We start from the raw sequence: 21,169 nt of genomic DNA on the forward strand, positions 1-21,169 counted from the left end.
CATTCTGTTTTATGGCTGCATAGTATTCCCTTACACATACGTGCCACATGTTCCTTGTCCATTCATCTGTCAGTGGACATTCGGGCTGCTTGCATGTCTTGGCTATTGTACATAGTGCTGTTATGAACACTGAGGGGCGTGTGTCTTTTTGGGTTATATTTTTGTCCAGACGCATGCCCAGGAGTGGGATTGCTGGATCATATGGCGTTTAGTTTTCGAGGAACCTCCGTACCGTTCTCCATAGTGGCTGCACTAGTTTACATTCCCACCGATAGTGTAGGAAGTTTCCCTTTTCTCCACACTCTCTCCAGCACTTATTGTTTGTAGACTTTTTAATGATGGTCATTCTGACCAGTGTGGCGTGATACCTCATTGTAGGTTTGTGTAATAATTAGTGACATCAGCATCTTTTCATGTGCCCGTTGGCTATCTTTATGTCTTTGGAGAAATGTCTATTTAGGTATTCTGCCCATTTTTTTAATTGGGTCTTTTGGTTTTCTTGTGTTTTGTCTTGTTTGTTTTTGTTTTTTGTTTTGCTCTTTGGGGCTGCACTTGTAGCATATGGAGGTTCCCAGGCTAGGGGTCAAATTGGAGCAACAGTTGACGGCCTACACCACAGCCACAGCAATGCAGGATCCATGTCTGCAACCTACATCACACCTCACAGCAACACTGGATCCTTAACCCACTGAGCGAGGCCAGGGATCGAACCTACATCCTCGTGGATCCCAGTCAAGTTCATTATGTCACTCATCCCCCCCCCCCGCCCCCGCCCCCGAGTGACAACAGGAACTTCTGGGTCATTTTTTTTTATTGTCGTTGTTGACCCATATGAGCTGTTTGTTTATTTTGGAAATTAAGCCCTGTTGGTTGCATCACTTGCAAATAGTTTCTCCCATTCCGTAGGCTGTCTTTTCATTTTGTTTATGATTTCCTTTGCTGTGCAAAAGCTTATAAATTTGATTAGATACCACTTGTTTATTTGTTTTTATTTCTATTATCTGACCTAAGAAAACACTGATATGAGTTATGTCAGCGAATGTTCTGCCTCTGTTCTCTTCCAAGAGTTTTATGGTGTCACATCTTATAGTTAAGTCTTTAAGACGTTTTGAGTTTATTTTTGTGTATGGTGTGAGGGTGTATTCTATCTTCATTGATTTACCTGTGGCTGTCCAGCTTTTCCGGCACCAAAGGAACCATCTTTTCTCCATTGAATATTCTTGTCTCCTTTTTTTAAAAAAAAAATATATATGTTTTATCTTTTTGTCTTTTTCTAGGGCCGCACCCAAGGCATATGGAGGTCCCGAGTCAGGGGTCTAATTGGAGCTACAGCTGCCAGCCTACACCACAGCCACAGCAACATGGGATCCAAGCCGAATCTGTGACCTACACACAGCTCACAGCAATGCCGGATCCTTAACCCACTGAGTGAGGCCAGGGATCGAACCCGCAACCTCATGGTTCTTAGTCGGATTCGTTAACCACTGAGCTGCAACAGGAACTCCTCCTTTGTCAAAGATTAATTGATCATAGGTGTGTGGGTTTATTTCTGTGCCATTTTGTTTCATTGCTCCATGAATCAGGTTTGTGCTATTACCATGCCGTTTTGATTACTGCAGCTTTGTAGCATTGTCTAAAGTCTGGGAGGGTTATGCCTCCAGCTTTGTTCCTTTTCTTCAAGATCATTTTGGCAATTCTGGGTCCTTTATGGCTCCATGTAAACTTTGGGATTATTTGTTCTAGTTCTGTGAAAGATGTTTTGGGTAATTTGCTAGGGATCATGTTAAATCTGTAGATGGCTTTGGGTAGTAAGGCCATTTTAACAATATTAATTCTTCAAACCCAGGAGCATGGGATATCTTTGCATTTCTTTGAATTGTCTTCAGTTTCCTTTATCAGTGTCTTACAGTTTTCAGCATACAAGTCCTTCACCCCTTGGCCAGGTTTAGTCAAGTGTTCTTCCCGCCTACTAGACTCCTGACTTTCCAAACAGGAAACAATCGCCATTCGATTAGGCTTCCTCCCTCCCCACCCTTCCCAGGATGTCTCCTGGTGAGATGCTTCCTCTGTTATCATTGCTTGCCTTTCATGTCTCATCACCCTTCCCACTTTGTTGACCTGTGAGGTACCCTTTCCTTCGCTTGACTCTTAGTCTGTGACATCTATTTCTCTTCTCATAGACTCTCCTGTAACTTCCTTGGATTAACCACCTTTATAAGCAGACTCAGCAAACATTTATTGTGAACTTACAAAGCCCCAGAGAAGATGCTGGGTGTGTTCACACAACACTGAGTGATTCTCCAACCTCTCTCTGCTCAGATGTCCTACCCAGCTTGGTCCAGGATGTTTAGCTAATTACCCTAGTGTTTGGGATAGGCTGTGTATACATTTAGGTTTCTTTTTCTTTTTTTCTTTTTTCTGGCCTCCTCAAGGTATATGGAGTTCCTGGGCCAGGGATCACATCTGAGCCATGTTTGCCACCTAAGCCGTAGCTGTAGCAACACCAGATCCTTAATGCACCACACAGGGATTGAACGTACAACTCAGCACTCCCAAAATGCTGCCAATCAGGTTGCACCACAATGGGAACTCCCAGGCTGTGTTTAAACTCTAATAGATAATCATTAGTGCCTCCAGAATTAACTCTGGGGAATATATGGCTGAGAAGGAGAGATGAAGAATAAAAGAGAATGAAAGAGGTATATAATTGAAAACAGGCACTCAAATGCATGCGCATGCACATTCACAGAAGCACTATTCATGACAGCCAAAAGGTGGAGACAGGCTGCCTGTCCATCAGTGGATGAATGGATAAACAAAATGTGGTATGTGCATACAATGGAATATTACATAGCCACAAAAAGGAATGAAGTACTGATATATGCTAACACCATTGATGATCTTTGAAAACATGCGAAGTGAAGGAAGCAAATCACAAAGGATTGAATGATTCCATTCACATGAGATTTCTATGATGTGCAAACCCATGGAGGTAGGACAGAAATTTGTGGTTTCCAGTACCCCCAGGGGTGGGGGAAGCAGGGGATGGGGAGCTCTCGCTTTTTCTCTTGGGGTGATGAAAATATTTTGGAACCATATGCAGTGACAGGTACACAACATTGAGTGTACTAAATGCCACCCAACTGGTCACCTTAAAGTGGTTCATTTTGTTATGTACATTTCACTTCCGTTTAAAAAAGAATGAAAGAAAAAGAGAAAGAATGGCAGAGGTCATTTCTTTGAATTAAGGATGAGATTAAAAATCCATGGTGTCTTTCTGCTCATGATGCCCTTGTGAGAGGCTTGAGTATAACTGAAGTAATTTGAGCCAATGAATTTCTTTCCTTTGCTCTTTAAAATTTAACACGCTTGGCGTTTGCATCATGAATGCTGAGCACAAAGTAACATGAAAATCGGTATCCTGGGTCCAAAGTGCTGCAGCTTCAAAAACCAAAACTGGACAGATGTGTCAGGCCAGCCCCCAGCTTTGCTGTTTGTGTTCTGGAGAAGGCCCCTGGGGCTTGTGGAAAGATCGCCAGGGCTAGAGTGCAAAGCCTGAGTTTGTTCTGGCTCCTTTTGCCTGTTGGGGATATCACGGTGCCCAGGAAACAGCACGAGGCAGACCTCAGTCCTGGCTCCAGCATTCATTGAACAAACATTCCTGAGCCCTCCTGGGAGTAGGAAGGTGAACATGTCATGGGCCCTGCTTTTGAGAGGCTCATGGTCCAGCAGGTGAGGGCGGCAGCCACACAAATAGCTGGTCATCTGAGTATGAGATCGGGGTGCAATTTCCATGGGATGTTATGGGCACCTAGAGTGAGGAGCCCCAAGCCGATGGGGGCTGGGAGTCAGGTGGAGAAGACAGGCAGTTAAGGAGGCTTCCTGGAATTCAACCTTAAAGGGAAGATTTAAAATATTACTGATCACCCACTAAATATGGCAAGTCATGGTTAGAGATCTAGCAAAAGAGGAACACTTGAAACTGAATTTTAAAGAGAGTTTCAGTTTGCTATCTTTCACCAAAGTATTAATAATTTGGGGGGAAGAAAAGAACTCTGGCTACCTCACCTTATGTTACGGCTTTAATAAGTTGCTTTTATTTAGAATTGCATAGGAGCACCAAAGCGGTTTCAAAATCGGGGGTCTGTGAAGTCTTCATCCCGGAGGTGAGGGGACCCAGGGGTCTTTTTTTTTCGGCTGCACCTGTGGCACATGGAAGTTCCCAGGCCAGGGCTCAAGTTGAATCCAAGCTGTAGTTGTGACATGCATCTTAGCTGTGGCAATGCCAGATCCTTGACCCACTGAGCCGCAGCAGGAACGCCAAAGGATCTTTTTTTTTTTCCCCTCATTGAAGTATAGGTGATTTACAGTTTTACAACTGTGAAGTTATAAAGTCGATTTACAGCTATAGTATAGTTGATTTACAGTGTTATATTAGTTTCAGGTAAACAGTAAAGTGATTCGATATATTTGTAGATTATATTCCATTTGAAGCTATCATAAAAGAGTGGCTATATTCCCTGTACTGTACAAATATCCATGTGGCTTATTATTTTATACACAGCAGTCGATGGCTCTTAATCGCCTACCCCCTGCCTACCCCTCTTCCCCACCGGTGACCACTAGTCAGTTCTCTTTATCAGTGAGTCTTCTGTGTTTGTTTTGTTTTATTCATTCATTTGTCTTATTATTCAGATCCCACACCTAAGTGAACACATACAGTATTTTTCTTCCTCCGTCAGACTTGTTTCCCTAAGCATCATGCCCTCCAAGTCCATCCATATCGTTGCAAATGGCAAAATTTCATTGTTTCTTATGGCTGCGTGGTAGACCATTGGGGGTGTGTGTGTGAGATGTGTGTACACAGACGTGTGTGTGTGTATACCACGCCTTCTTCATCATTCATCTGAAAGCTCTTTTCAAGGGCAAGGTGACTGTAAGGCAATGGCGTGAGTTCCCAGGGAGTGTGGTCAGCAAAACAGAGCAGTTTAATCCTCCCATGAGTAAAGTTCGAGGCGGGGAGGGGGAGGGAGGAGGCTGGAAGGGGGTCGGAGGACTGGGTTGAAGGCTCTCTGCAGGTGACTCACAAGGTCAGGCCTGTGACTGTGGTCCTATTGCCGTGTGGGGACTCGATGGACGGGGGCAGCACTGGAGGCTGTCCCTGGGGACGGCAGGACATGGGGGTGAGAAGACTCTCAGCACAGTGCCGTCCAGGAGAACTTTCTGGCATGATGGGCACGCTCGCCGATGAGCTTCCTAATACAGTACCCGCCAGCCACACGTGGCCACCGAGCATTCTCGACGTGGCTGGTGTGACGGAGGAACTGAATTGCCCACTTTAGGGGCTTCCCATGTACATGGTGGCCCGTGGGCCGGGGCAGTGGCCGTGTTGGACGGCAAGCATGGCTGCCAGGTCTGGGGGGTGAAGTCAGAGATGCTGCACATGGGCCACTTGGGGCTGACAGGGTGGACAGAGGTGAAGCGGCTTAGTTGGGTTACTGAGGAGTCTCATTTTGTGCCCCTTGGGGCATCTAGTGCACAGGGCGCATCTGGATGGAGACGCATACCCAGCAGTAAAATGAACACACGCCTGCAGGGAGAGCCGTGGGCTGGAGATGGACATGGGGTGGGGGGGGGACAGCAGCATGAGATCGGGGTTGAAATCATGAAAGTGAGTGGTGGCGGGAGACCCCCCCCCCCCATCGGGCCCCAGAGTCTCGTGGATACCCTGGGGATAACATTTGCTCAGCCCAGCTCCTCGGGACTCTTCTGAGAAGCCAATGAGATATGTGTGTGGCGATGCTTGTAAACGCTTCACACCTTTGGCGGGTTTTGTAATATCTTTAGGAGTCGAGAGGAATGTGCCCAGGTGTTATTTTCTGAACATGAAAGATAAAGCCGTCAAATTCTGGACGTGTCGCAAGCTGGATAGTCTGTAAGGCCCTCCTGCTAAAATCCCACCAGATCCAGGATAAACACAGGCAAATATGTCCCCGGCACGAATGTCAGGGACTCCAAGACATCTTGGAGGGCTCCCTCAAGGTGGTCACTGCCAACAAACAGACATAAAAGCCAGGGTTCTGCAGGTGCAAATACCAGTACCCGCGCAGATCACGAGACCAGTGCGGGGGCCAGGCCAAGACGGGGGAGCGGCCCCAGAGGGTCCCAGGTGAAGCCAGGGCCCTCTAGCCCCCCAGAAAGCCATGATTCCAGGCTGAGTGGTCCTCCTAGAAGCAGCTGTACTTTTTTTTTTTTTTTTTAAGAAAAGCATTATCAATTTAAACATCCAGGCTGAATTTCTTTTTCCTGTTTTCTTTTTAGGGCCGCACCTGTGGCACATGGACGTTCCCAGGCTACGGGTCAAATCAGAGCTGCAGCTGAGGCCAGAGCCACAGCCACGCCAGATCTGAGCTGCATCTGTGACCTGCACCACAGCTCACGGCAAAGTGGATCCTTAACCCACTGAATGAGGCCAGGGAACAAACCACAACCTTGTCAATACTCGTCGGGTTTGTAACCCACTGAACCATGATGGGAACTCCCAGGATGGATTTCAATCAAACACTGTCTAAGAATTTCCAAACAGCCAAGAATGTAAAACTAGCAAAATGACAGTCATCAGAGGGATGGGAGGGCAAGGTGGATGAAGTTCCCCAAGGATTTCATGTATCAGAAAACAGACACCAAGTTTGAAGATATGAGACAACTATGGGGAGTTCCCTGGTGGTCCAGTGGTTAGGATTCAGTGCTTTCACCACTGCAGCCCGGATTCATTCCCTACTCTGAACTGAGATCCCACATCAAGCTTCTGCATGCCATGGCCAAAAAAAAAAAAAAAAAAAGGAAGAAAGAAAAAACAAAACAAGATGTAAGAGACAATTATGTAGGAAATACACAAAGAAGGAAGACTAGTATAATAATACATGATACGGAGTTCCCGTCATGGCTCAGTGGTTAACGAACCCAAGTGGGAACCATGAGTTTGAGGGTTGGATCCCTGGCCTTGCTCAGTGGGTTAGGGATCCCGCGCTGCTGTGAGCTGTGGTGTAGATCGCAGACACGGCTTAGATCCTGTGTTGCCGTGGCTGTGGTGTCGGCCAGAAGCTACAGCTCTGATTTGATCCCTAGCCCAGGAATTTCCATATGCTGTAGGCGCGGCCCCCAAAAGAAAGAAGAGACAGATGAGTCTGATGTGATGAATACAGACTTCTATTTCTCCTCTCTGTCCCAGGAAGAACCTTCTGCCCCATGTTTCTGTGCAGGTGGAACTAGAGGTGTGGGAGGGTCTGGATTTTTCTCTCTCCGGATGGTCCCATCTGTGCATTTTGACCAAAAATGTTCAACTTTTTCTGATCTGTAGGGGAAAAAATGCCTGCTGTGTATATTGATGTTTACTAAATGTCCCTTGATGGCTGCTTCAGAGCAGTCCTTAGACAGAGGCCAACACGTGGGTCTTTGCTGTCAGTGGGGCCCCATCCCTATGGGGTCTTGGCTTGGCTCCCGTTTATTGCCTTCTGCACCCGAGGACCCGCTCTTGAGCTTGCTGAGGTCTGCGCCCTGTTTCCACTGTAAGACGTGCGTGGTTGTAGCTCCTGAGCGGCTTCCCAGCCTCATGTGATGTTTATATCTGTTTGGGGCTTTGGAAAAAGGTTCCGAAATGAGGTTCACAAGATAAGATGACTTGGTTAACCCTTCCTGTGAACGATGCTGGGTAGGCCCTAATGAATGGTTGATCCTAAAGCTCTTTGTCACGTATGTACTGAGTCTGGTCTGAAAAAGTCACTGGGGCAACCACAAGTCTTTTCTCCAAGTCCATGATTTTCTTGAGGGAGTGGGGTGGATTTGGGAGCTTGGGGTTAATGATGCAAACTATTGCCTTGGGAATGGATTGGCCATGAGGTCCTGCTGTGTAGCCCTGGGAACTAGGTCTAGTCGCTTATGATGGAGCCTGATGATGTAAGAAAAAAGAATGTATACATGTATGTGTAACTGGGTCACCGTGCTGTACAGTAGGAAAAAAATTGGATGGGGCAATAACAATTAAAAAAATGAAGATATTAAAAAAAAATAAGAATAGGCCACTGAGACAGAACAAAAAAAAGTCATTGGGAGTCAAAGGGTAGCCTCGGGGCATACCTTTTGTGGCTGAAAATCCCATTTCTGGCTTGTGCTGGTGGTTGGAGGATCGGGACGTGTGAGAAAATGTCAGCATTGGTTATGACGTGCCTTCCTGCCCCCAAAGGGGCGCATAAAAGCTCGGGAAACCGGAAGAGGGTCTGTCATCTTATTAAGGTGCTAATGCCAGTGTGTGTCCTGGTTTTGCTGTTGTTCTTTGTTACATAAGATGTTACGCGGGCCCGCTCTGCTTCGAAAAACTATTTTTGCAATCACTGCTGGATCTATAATTATTTCAGATAAAAAGTAAAGTTTAGGGGGGAAAAAAGTCATGCAGGGCATAGCAGCCAGAAAACTAGCTTCGTCTCAATATTTGTGATTCTCCTAGACCATGAATACAAATATTTAGACATATTTGGTGAACCCTGGGGGGGTAAAGGGTCATGGCTCTGTGGTTGAAAAGTGAGGTGGAGACTTCAACTCAGTGAGTCTGTTACTATTTAAGGTTGTAAGCTTGCAACATAGAAGTCAAAAGGCCACCATTGTTACAGCCCTTGGAAAACTAGCCGGAACTTTCTAGGTTGCCTAAAATTAAATAAACGTGCTGCAGCATGAAACGATGTTTACAGTTGTCAGTGGGAATGGTGATTTTCATTTAAAGGGTTTTAAAGGTTTTTCAAGTTTCATGGACGCATGAAGCATTTGGAAAATGTAGAATTTATTTGGAAAATGAATGCACAGTTGACCCTTCAACAACAGGGATGGGAACTGTGCGGGTCCACGTCTCTGGGAATATTTTTCAATAGTAAGTATTTCAGGAGTTCCCGTCGTGGCACCGTGGAAACGAATCGGACTAGGAACCATGAGGTTGCGGGTTCGATCCCTGGCCTCGCTCCATGGGTTGAGGATCTGGAGTTGCCGTTAGCTGTGGTGTAGGTCACAGATGTGACTCGGATCTGGCGTTGCCGTGAGCTGTGGTGAAGGTCACAGATGTGACTCGGATCTGGCGTTGCTGTGGCTCTGGCGTAGGCTGGCGGCTGTAGCTCTGATTCGACTCCTAGCCTGGGGACCGCCATATGCCGCAGGTACAGCCCTAAAAAGCAAAAAAAAAAAAAAAAAAAAAGTGCATACTTCAGTTCTGCGTGATCCCTGGGTGGTTAAATCCCTGGATTCAGAGGAGCTGGGGATGTGGAGGACCAGCCACAAGTTATGCTCAGATTAACCCCTGAGTCGTTCAAGGGTCAACTCTAATTCCCTTAACTATGCTATGCGGCCTTAACCATTGAGTGAGTCCAGTTAGTGAGAAGAGTAAATATGTGACTATTCTTACACGTATTACGTAGAGAGAGTGCCCTGTTCTTTTCTTTCCCTCCTTCTCTCTTGTGTGTCTGCAGTGGAAGTAGCTGATGCCCTTACTTCTCTCTAGACAGCGGTCATTGATATAATTCCGATTTTGTGGGATGATATTCAGAAAATACCTATATTAAACTATCCTCTTACAATCAAATTAAGCAGGAATGAGAAATAAGAAAATGACCTTCAATAAGATGAGTCAAGAAAAGGGGAAGCCACCAATAATATTAGAATGAGAAGAACATAAGAGAAATAATAAGAGAATACGCTGAAAACCTTTATAGCAATACATTTGAAAAGTTAAAGCCAAATCGACAAATCTCTAGAAAACACACAGTGGCTTAAAGAAAAAAAAAAAAAAAGATCACTTAGATACTTCTATATGTCTAAAGGAAAATGAATGAGTAATTAAAAATACTTGGGGGGACAGGCGTTCCCGTCGTGGCTCAGTGTTAACGAATCTGACTAGGAACCATGAGGTTGTGGGTTCGATCCCTAGCCTCGCTCGGTGGGTTAAGGATCCGGCATTAGACCCCTAGCCTGGGAACCTCCATGTGCCATGGGAGCAGCCCTAGAAAAGGCAAAAAGACAAAAATAAATAAGTAAATAAATAAAATACTTGGGGGACAAAGGAAGGCACCAAGATCGGATGATGTCACAGATAAGTTTGCTAAACTTTCAAGGAAGAGATCATTTCCTGAAAAGAAGGAGAGGAAACATTCCCTGACTTATCATAAGAGCAAGTGTTAACCTGAGACCGAAAAACACTCTGAGATAGTTGCTTGTAAATATGAAGGCAAAAGTGCTAAGCCAGGGAGTTTCCGTCATGGCGCAGTGGAAACAAATCCGACTAGTATCCGTGAGGATGCAGGTTCGATACCTGGCCTCACTCAGTGGGTCGGGGATCTGGCGTTGCCGTGAGCTGTGGTGTAGGTTGCAGACGTAGCTCAGATCCCACGTTGCTGTGGCTGTGCTATTGGCCGGCAACTGTAGTTCTGATTCGACCCCTAGCCTAGGAATTTCCATATGCGAAGGATGTGGCCCTACGAAAAAAAAAAGCAAAATTCCAAACCGTACATTGGAAGGTTCGTGGGACACATGGCATGACACTTTCAGGTCAGCGTTCTGCACTGTGTGTGTGTGTCCCCAAGTTCATAGTGTTGAAATCCTCATCCCCCGTGACGGCGTTAGGAGATGAGGTCTTTGGACGTGGTGAGGTCCAGGTGAGGTCCCCAGGGTGGAGCCCCAGGATGGGCTTAGCGGCCTGATAAGAAAAAGAGACAGGACCTCGCGCGCCCTCTCCTTCTGCACACATGCTCCAAGGAAGGCTGTGTGTGAACACGGAAAACTAGAAGGAGGGCTCTTGGCAAGACCCCCCTCCCCCCCCAACAGGTGCCCTGATCCCTCCTTCCAGCCTCCAGGACTGCCAGGAATCAGTGTTTGCTCTTTGAAAAATCGGAAAAGCTTTTTGTTCTGTAGTCTTTCTGTTACAGCAGCTCCAACTCACTGTGCCTGTCAAGGAAGCAGGATGCTGAGCTTCCTTTTGGGGGGCCCCAGTGTGTAATGTGCCTCCGCCTTTCCTCTGATTTCACTTGCCATCCAGAGCTGGACGCCACCCCCGACTGAAAATGGGTGTCCGCAGCTTCTTCCTTGTTTTAAAGGAAGTGGTTCCACTGTGTCCCATGAAGAATGTTGTTGGCCTTGCTTTGGTGTAGACACCTCTCAGGTTGCTGGGGCTCTTTCTATTCCTGGTTGGCTGCTTGGAAAGAAAGACTCAAGAGGCAGAACAACCAGATGTAACGCATGGTCCCTTTTTGCTCTTGGTTCCGATAAACCCAATGTCAAAAGACAGTCTTTGAGGCCTTGGAGGAAATGTGATGACGGATTGGGTATCAGAGGACAGTGAAGAATTATGTTAACTTAGGTGTGGTCCTAAATTGGGGTTGTATAAGAAAGTGGCCATTATTATTATTGTTGCTGTTGCTGTTGTTTTACTATGGTAAAAATACAACAGAACATATACTGTTTCAGCCGTCTCACTATACAGGTTCCGTGACATTAAGTCTAGTCACACTATTGTGCCACCCTGGCCACCACTCGTGCTTGGAACTTTTTCATCATCCCCATCGGAAACTCTGTGCCCATTCAACACTAACTCATTTTATCCCCTGGCCCCTGGACACCATCATTCTACCTTTTCTCTCTTTAAGAATTTGATTCTATATCAGTGATATCCTACAATATTTGTCCCTTGAAACTGGCTTATTTCACTTCGCAAAATGTCCTCCACGTTTCTCCATGTGGTAGTGTGTGTCCAAATTTCTCCTTTTGGGGTTCTCTTGTGGCACAGTGGGCTAAGGATCTGGTGGGGTCCCTGCAGTGGCCTGGGTCACTGCTGCGGCACCAGGATAATCCCTGGCCTGGGAACTGCCACCTGCCATGGGCGTGGCCAAACGTTTTTTTTTTCTACTTGGATGCCTGGGCAGGATTCCATTGTATAAAACCACATTTTGTTTCTCCCTCGTGGCTTTGGGTTCTGTCTTTTGGCCGTTGTGAGTAATGGTGCTATAAAGAAAATGCCCATGTTTTTTTAATTGCTTTCCACATAGTAGGGCTGCAGAAGGAGAAGAGTTGCTAGTTTTTTATTCCCATAGAACCTCAGCAGCCCACCAGCTGATAGGCGTGCAGACCCCGGCCTGGCCGCCTTCGCGCTCAGCTGTGGCCATGCCTCGATGTTCCCTCTGTGCCTGTAAAACTTCATTATGTCTGCAAGGAAAGACTTGAAGAGAAAGAAGAAAAGCCGCATATGCTCTGTGATTTACGGATGCACACGTGTGTAATAAAACTTAGTTTTCAAAAGGCCGAGGATTTCCAGACATTATTCATGATACGAGGTCCCTCTTGGGTGGAGGTGGGGGGCGGCATTGAGGAGGAATATTGGTCCCTTTCAGGTTTTTCAGTTGGGTGCTGTTTCCTCGGTGCTTTATTATTATGCTTTGTGGCCTCCATAAATTACATATATACATACTTTTGTATGTATAGTATTACCTAATTTCCATGTATGATTACTTCGGGCTGTGGCTCTTACATGTCGGCCAGAGTTCTGGCATGGGTCTGAAATTTCAGCTGGTGTGGTCTAAGGCAAAGAGGGTGGTTTTTTGGTTGTGTTTTGCTGTTGTTGTCTTTTTAGGGCCGCACCCACGGCATATGGAGGTTCCCAGGCTAGGGGTCCAATCGGAGCTGTAGCCGCCGGCCTACACCACAGCCACAGCAACACGGGATCGCAGCCACGTCTGCGACCTACACCACCACTCACAGCCATGCCAGATCCTGAACCCACTGGCGAGGCCAGAGATCAAAAACCCATGTCCTCATGGATCCTAATTGGGTTCATTACCCCTGAGCCACAGCGGGACCTCCCTGAGGTGGGTTTTCTAAAGCAAAATTGATTCAACTTCAAGGATTGTCTATATTCTTCTGTCCTTCCTACTTGATTTGGTTTTCGAAGGACCTTTAAGAAGAAAATCATGGCACCAAGAGGATGCTGTCTGTTGTCCTTACAAATGGCAAACAGAAATAGTAGATGCCCTTGTGTAAGGTCATTACCATTAAAAAATGTTTTCACTGGTCCTTGACATAAAACATTCGAGGAATGATTGCCTCGGAGAACACAGCCCTGTTTTCAGTAGCTGAACCCCAAGGCTGATGATTCTCAAGACAGCGATTCCACTTTGCAAAGACTCCATCTCCTCCAGCTTAAGCAGCTCACTTCGAGGAAGCCTTAATCGGCTGTAAAGACTCATGAGTAAATCTGAATAACTCACTTTTACTCATGAGCAAACACGCGCTCTCTGCCAAGGAGCTACCTTCTCAATATCAGCGACCAACACCGACAGCTAACATTTTTTGAGCACCTGCTCTGCTGTTGACTGTTTGGTACCGGTTGTCTCACTTAGTCCTCAGAGGTGTCGTTATTCCCTTTTAACTGATAAATGCAGCTTTGACTAATAGCTTGCTCAGAATCACCTAAGTAATAAAAGGGGCGCTGGGATTCAAAGCCATTTGGGGAGCTTAACCCTTGGTCCACGCTCTTGACTGCTACCTCATTGTATCCACACGTGTGCCTCCGGCCCCCCCTCCCCTTTAAGAAGCCAGATGCGGGGGCTGCAAAATAGGTCCTGACCTCAGCCCTGTCTCGTGTTTCTTGAGCTGCTTGATATTTTAGGAGCCCAGTCCGCAGAGCTTGAAGAGGGGGATGCTAAGCTCGTTGGAAGCATTACTGTTCTGCTCTGGTGGTCTTCAGAGGCCCCTGCAGGCAGTGACCTCATTGTACTGCTGTCTTGTGTCCCCAGGAGATGCGAGCGAATGCACTGTGTAAATTCACTTAGAGGCAGAAGATTCGAGGAGAAAGGAGCGGTTCCAGGCAAAGGCCAGTGACCAGTGGCTGAGCTATGGTGGGAAGAGGAAGGAACATGGGGCCCTTGGGGCTAAGAGGTGTGAGAAGAGGTTTTGGAGGCAATAAAAGGCTTGGGTGGGAGAGTTGAAAACAAGGTGGGCAGCGAGCAGAGGCGCACAAGACTGAAGGGGAGACCCCAGGTCTCCTCCAAGGAGAGAGGAAAAGCAGAAGGACGTTGGGTCCTTCTAGATCCCGTGGAGGAGAATTGGGGAAAGGCACATATAAGGCAATTAGTTCCAATTCACACGGTGATAAAACGGAAGGCTTTGAACTGTGCTTCTATTTTTCTCATTTTCAGATTCCTTGTCTATCTCTTCACATCTGTCTGTGAGCACTTGCCAGGATTCTTCCTTAGTCACACACGCTGCCTCCCAGGATTTCGAAATCCCTCGTCCTTAAGGGCTACATGCAGTCTCTCCCCTTCCTAGCAAGGTCAGGCTCCCCTTCTCCCTTGGTCTTCTGCCCCCCTTCTCTTCTTGGGTTATTGCCTGTTACTCTGTAACAACCCCCCCCCCCCAACACACAGAGGTTTGAAACAACATTGCCCGTACCGAGGGGTGTTCCCGTCTCTCAATCTGGTGAAATGACTGGATTCACCTGGGTGGCTCCCCCTGCAGGTCTCTCGTGCAATTGCAGCCAGGTGGTGGCGGGGTTGGGTCATCCCAAGTCTCCACCGGTCGCACGTCCAAGAACCCAAGATGGCGCCTTGGTCCCGCGTCTTGTCCCCCAGCCGAGGGGACGGGGAACTGACTGGACTCTCTTCTCCTTCCTCCCTTCCCTCTGTGTGCGTTCGTGTACCAGACAGCCTCCTGGTTCGCTTGGACTTCCTCACAGCCTTGGGGTTTCAGGGTAGTTGCCCACGTGGTCACCATCTTTCCCCAGACACGCGAGCCAAGACATCAAAGTAGGAGGAAGTTCAAAGCCAATGCCCTCTCTTCAGAAGTCACTGAGCACCACTGTTGCTACTTCTTATTGGTCCAGAGAAGGTCACAGAGCCAGCCCAGGGGAGAGACACCACCCAAGGGACATGAATATGGGAAGGTGTGGTTTGGGGCTGCCTGGCACAGCTCCCCGAAGATGAGCTAACATATTTCTTGTGTATTTGGAATGTCCTCCCCTTTCTCTACTCCCTGTAACTGAAATATCTGAAGTCACTGCTTTATCTTTTTCTTTTTATTTATTTATGTATTCATTTTTCCTTTTTTAGGGCCTCAGCCACAGCATATGGAAGCACCCAGACTAGCTCCAGGGTCCAGTTGGAGCTACAGCTGCCGGCCTCCACCACAGCCACAGCAACGGCAGATCCGAGCTGTGTCTGTGACCTACACCACAGCTCACAGCAACACCGGATCCTTGACCCACCGAGCGAGGCCAGGGATCGAACCTACATCCTCATGGACCCTAGTCAGGTTCATTACCACTGAGCCCCACAACAGGAGCTCCCTGAAGTCACTGTTTTATCTCTTACTTTGCATTCGTATTTTTTCTTTCTCTTTGTTGTTTATATTAAAAGTGATTGAAAGACTTTGAGGAATTCTCATGCGTTCTCTCAAAAGAATCTTAAGAAGATGCTTTCATTTATAGACATTAAAATGTAAGCACCCAGAGTTCCTGCTATGGCCCAGTGGGTTAAGAATCCTACTGCACTGGCTCTCATCACTGTGGAGGTGCGGGTTCAGTCCCCTGCCCGGCTGGGGTGTTGCCACAGCTGCAGCGTAAGTCACAGCCATGGCTCCGATGCAGTCTCTGGCCCGGGAACTTCCATATGCCTTGGGTGTGGCCATAAAATTTTAAAAAATTTTTTTTAAAATTTAAGCGTCCAAGAAGGCTTATGAAAAAAACTCTGTGACTGCTTTTTTTTGTTTGTTTGTTTGTTTGAAGAAAATCTCTCTGGGACATCAGATTCAATTCACTTTTAAACCACTGATGATAACATATCAAACTTAAAAGGCAGATCGGTTTTAGAGAAAAGTGATCCCCCAGGATGTGTGGGTGTCCTTGGGTGAACTCCCCAACAATATTGCTTTTCATGCTCAGCCACTAATTAAAAAACCTGTTCTCTCGTTGGGACTGAACTATGGTTTCCTTGCTGGCTGGACCTTTTTTCTTTGTACTTATATTCAAGCTCTTAACACAAGCCAAAGCTTATTCTCTTTTCACCACTCCCTCTCCCCTCCCTTGAATCTAAAAGATCTGTGGCCCAGTCACATGGCAGCTTCAGAAATTCTTTACGTAAAACCTTGCACCAATGGATGGCTTAATTTTCCCTAGCTTCTGCAGTGCCACTGAGGTCTCAAATTCTTGTAAAGAGTTACTGGGGGTTTTTTTGTTTGTTTGTTTTCATTTTGAAGAAGCTAAATCTGCAAAGCTTCTCTTTGGTTGACTGTTAAGAAGAGCACGTGTGGGAGAAAATGGGCTGTTGGAGGTGGCTGATACCTTGCTTTTTTTTCTACCCTCAAGCCCTGGAAAAACTGCCATCGAGGATTCGTTGGCTCCAGCAATGTCCCTGCAGGGGCTATTAAGAAAAAACTCCCGGGGACCGCAGGGCAGAAGCATCCCTCAGCTCTGCGGAGGAGTCGGGATCTGTGGTGGGAAGAGGGCTGCGCCTTTTTCTCTCCTACAAGGCTTATGCATTAAGCATCTGCGGCTGTTGGCGCTTCTCTCACACAGGGCTTTGTATCGCCGTCTGAAAGCTGACTCCGAAGAATGATCATCAGTCCTGGGAGTTTTCCGTAATCTGTCTTCGTGCAGGGAAGAGGGTTCATCATAAAAAGCTTTTGGTCTCTGTCCTTTCCCAGTTTTTCAAACAGCCGTAGAAAAGAGCGGTTATCCCGCTGGTGATGTGTTTCCACCTCTCTGTCCTCACGCTTGGGTTCTCCATGTGGGTTAAATACTGACCCACCACATGGAGGGTCCCTCCCTGCAGAGCCGTCCAGCCTTCCCTTGCTCCCAGTAGAGGGAAGACAATGGACTTGAGTTGGAGCAAGATTTTCTGGGATCCTGTTGTGGCTCAGCCATAACAAACCCAACTGGGAACCATAAGGTTGTGGGTTCGATCCCTAGCCTCGCTCAGTGGGTTAAGGATCCAGCATTGCCATGAGTTGTGGTGTAGGTCACCGATGAGGCTCAGATCTGACGTGGCTGTGGTGTAGGCCGGCAGCTGCAGCTCCGAATTGGACCCCTAGTCTGGGACCCTCCATATGCTACAGGTTCAGCCCTGAAAAGACACACACAAAAACAAAAAGATTTTCCATGAAGCTTTACGTGAAACCCATCAACAAGACTTCCCACTGGGCGTCGGGCAAAAGCTGAGGACGCTTGGAGCTTCAGGCCCAGGCGAAAGGCACCCTGTCCCTCCACCAGGACCCCCACGGAAGGTCAGCTCAGGGCCCTCCTTGGTCTTGTCCACTGCTTGATGGTGAGAGGAGGAGCCAACGTGAGGGGGCAGAGGAGCAGGAAGGGGGGGCCTTGGAGGGAACCGAGGGGCCCGGACGGCAGAGGGTTCACGGTCATTGTGTCCTGAATTCTCTCCACCTCTCTGCGGAGCCCTCTTCCTGCCGAGGGTTCAGATGTGGGGAAGACTGAAGCCAAAGTCTGAATCACTGGCTTCCATGCATCTTGGTCAAACTGGGTATTGAACGTCTTTAAATCGAATCTAAGCATCTCACTCTTTGGGGTAAATGAAGGACGTTCATCTCAGCCCGACAGCCTAGCCAGTGCTTCTTCCCACCACCCCCTGGTCCCTCGAATAAGCCGTGGGTTCCCGCTAATCCACTTACGAATGAGGACGGGGGCGCTTTCTGGAGGCGATCCTGTGGCATTTAGGCAAGTAACGACAGTTGTCGCTCTCTCTCGTTTAATCCTATAGTGGAGTACGACAAGGAGCTCTCCCCTCGCCAGCGACACCACAAAGAGTTCAAGTTCAACCTGTCCCAGGTTCCTGAGGGCGAGGCGGTGACGGCTGCAGAATTCCGAATCTACAAGGACTGTGTTGTGGGCAGTTTTAAAAACCAAACTTTTCTTATCAGCATTTATCAAGTCTTACAGCAGCGTCAACACAGGTACGGAGGCTCGAGGAACCCGGAAGGGTGGGGCTGGGGGCTGGCCCCCGTTTCTCACCCTGTCATCCCAGCACCCCACGTGTGTCTGGGGAAGGTGGCTTGGCCTTCAAGGGCAGCCCACAAGCATGAGGAGGGAAGTGTTCCCAGTGGTGGCATTTAGCTGGCAAGAAGGTGTTTTGCTATTAAGTTGACGATTTTCCAAAGAGTCTACTTTTCTGAAGCAAGACAGTGAATGGTATTTACTAAGCATCCTTTCCAATCAGAAAACATAGAACTTCCTGGGGATAAAATGCTTCCTGCTACTGTTTCATCTTTACCTGCAATGATGGGGAGGGGGACATAAATTCACACATGAAAATGATTGGAGGATGCTCACCAATGCTGCTGAATCAGGGGGTTCGAAGGCTCTGTTCTTGTCCATACAGCATATACATTTATGTATCATGTATATATGATAAACATGTCTTTGAATGAGAAAGGCTGTCCATGTATGTCTTAAATGTATTTTTTATCACATGAACGCAAGAGAACAATAGATCCCCCTGCCCCACATCTCTATTATTCTTGTTTCCTGAAATGAGGCCACACTGTGTTTTTTTGGTGTGGTTTTTTTTTTTTTTGGTCTTTTTTGTCTTTTTGCCATTTCTTGGGCCGCTCCTATGGCATATGGAGGTTCCCAGGCTAGGGGTCTAATCTCCCTAGCCGGCCTACACCAGGGCCACAGCAACACCGGATCTAAGCCGCATCTGCGACCTATACCTCAGCTCGTGGCAACGCCGGATCCTTAACCCACTGAGCAAGGCCAGGGATCGAACCTGCAACCTCATGGTTCCTAGTCGGATTCGTTAACCACTGAGCCACGACAGGAACTCTGAGGCCACACTGTTTTACAAAAGAACCACAGTGAAGTGTGTTCCTGGGCCCGCCTCACAAATAAAGACAAACTTCCCAGGGGTGATTTTTAGAGACTTGGCGGGGCTGAGGGATGAAGTTCGGCAGCAGTTATTTCAATCCTACAGCACCCAGAAGACAGGCCCATGACTTTGATCTGTTGCCGGGCCCGTAGGGGTCAGCTGAGTGGTCCAGCCAGAGCCGGGGGGGCGGGGGGGGGAGAGGTGGGCACTGCGCGTGCGTGGCTCTCCGTGGGGAGCAGGTCGGAATTGGGCACGTGGGATGACAGCCTGGGTATTTACGGTAAATAAGAAAGGAAGAGAATGCCGGGGGCGGAGGCCCGGGGTGGGGGGCACCCCACCTTCATGGCCTCTGTGAGCTCTGGTTCTATAAACCAAGTCCAGCCTCCTCCTTTTGGTCCTGGACACCTAGTGACTTTCCAAGAAAGTCCAAAGGAATGCGTTTGGTTTCTCCTGACCTTAGGTCATCGCGGGGCGGGCGGGGCGGGGTTCTGTCTCACATGCACACACTGAAACACCAAACGTGAACTTGCCCCATGAAAGGATCGTTCGGAGAGCCCTGCCAGTGTTCAGCCCTGCTGCATATTCAGGTCCCTAATGAGGGACCAGAGAAGGACACGCCAGGCTTTGGGGACACGTCATGGTGGTGATGGTTGCCCTGAATTCGTAGCTGGGCCGGTTAAATTATAAACAAAATACAGCCCTTGTGGTATCTTTATAACTGACCAAAATCCCTAGCAGACGGGAGGGTTTCTGATGGCTGATTTTTCCCTCCCAAATAAAAGTGTATTCAAAGACTTGTCTCTTCAGGGCCTCTTGTGAAAAGCAAATTATTCGTTGTTAGATTTTCATCTTTTGATCATCAGCGATGCTTGGGAACTGCTTTCGCCCTGGACGTTCAGTCTGTCGAATGATTTGTCCTCTTGTCTTTCTCTGCTGGGGCCTTTTTGGCTCAGCCATTTGTTTGGAAAACATAGTTTTCTCTGTTCTGCAGGAAAAGCTCTATAGGGAAAACATGAGATTGGAGGGGTTGTGACTGTGGAATTTTTCAAAATTATTATTATTTAGGAAAAGAGAGAGCACGCGCTAGCAGACCTCTTGTAAGGTTTATGTTGAACCCCGGCCAAAACCGAACAGCTGCCTTGTGCTTAAGGTGGTTGGTGTGTCGTTTCTCCAGGCCGAGAGCTTGGCAGACAGACTCCCAAATGGGCTCAACCTTTGCTGACGCTGTCAAAGCAGGCTTGTAACTCCTCTGCCCTCTAGGATGGAGATATTTGGCGACTGGATGTGTTTCATGTTTGTGCACAGGAAAGGGGAAGAACTGGAGAAATTGGGAGAATGTCATGCTTTTGAAGAGTTCCAGGCGGGCCGGGAGGAGATTTCTCTCTTCTTATCGGTGGGCCCGGAGCCCAGGCTGCCTGTGGTCTCCTCCTGTTCTTCCAGAGGCCTCCGCATGGATCTGCAGGACCCCTTCTGGGGAAGGGTTCCCTCTCCCCATCTGTACCGTCTAGGGGTGTCTTGACTGAAAAGGATTCTCCAGGCTTGTGAAGAAACACATTTGTCTAATGTCTAAGTGACGTTTGCAGTATTTGATGGATTAACTTAACAAATGTGTGTGTTGCATAACAGTTGGCCTCCTTGAAAATGAAAAAAAAAAAAAAAGAAAAAGAGGCAGGTTTTTCAATGCTGAGTCAGACTCGCGGCTGAGGCAGAAGTTCTGGGTTGGGCCTCCTGGTACAAAAGGCAGCTCCGGAAGCCTGACCCAGGGAGGGACAGAAAAGAGTTTTGGAAGATAGGTGCCTGCTGTGAACCCTGCAGAAGCCTAGTCCTCTGACTGTTAAGACATCCCTGGACCACGTACTACGTTCAGAAAGGGGATGACTGGCATGGATGGTGCTCTGAGGAAGATCAGGGCACTGTGTGACCCATCATTCCAACCTTGAGAACAAGCCTAGGGAGGGACTCTAAGTCCATGAAAGATCTGGAACAGTTTGTAGGTCAGCAACCCAACTGTGTACACAGTCCAATCAAAGTGGCACAGGGTACTTACCCTTTATCACTTATGTTAAAAATTGACTCTGTAGTATGATGTGATGTTGATATTTTAGGATGAGTTTAGTGTTAATATCTGGTGTCATAAATTGTCGTGTTTTAATGATGACACTGGTGGAAATTGGCATTTACGTAGTGCCGAGAGTTTGGAAAAGGCCCTTCTCTGTGTTCCATCATGAGGATTTAGCCATGACCACATCAGATAGTTGGGCAGGCAGGTT

At 47.6% G+C, this 21,169-nt stretch overlaps 1 protein-coding gene across 1 annotated transcript in view; it reads left to right on the plus strand.

Annotated features, from left to right (window-relative positions):
• Positions 1-21,169, plus strand: part of BMP6 (bone morphogenetic protein 6) — a 149,275-nt gene that overhangs the window by 106,515 nt on the left and 21,591 nt on the right. The window contains exon 2 of the mRNA XM_047794772.1: positions 17,793-17,985. Coding sequence (XP_047650728.1) covers positions 17,793-17,985 — 193 coding nt within the window. The remainder of the gene's footprint in view (positions 1-17,792; positions 17,986-21,169) is intronic.

Source organism: Phacochoerus africanus, chromosome 9 (genome assembly GCF_016906955.1).
Source record: "Phacochoerus africanus isolate WHEZ1 chromosome 9, ROS_Pafr_v1, whole genome shotgun sequence".
Lineage (NCBI taxonomy): Eukaryota > Metazoa > Chordata > Mammalia > Artiodactyla > Suidae > Phacochoerus > Phacochoerus africanus.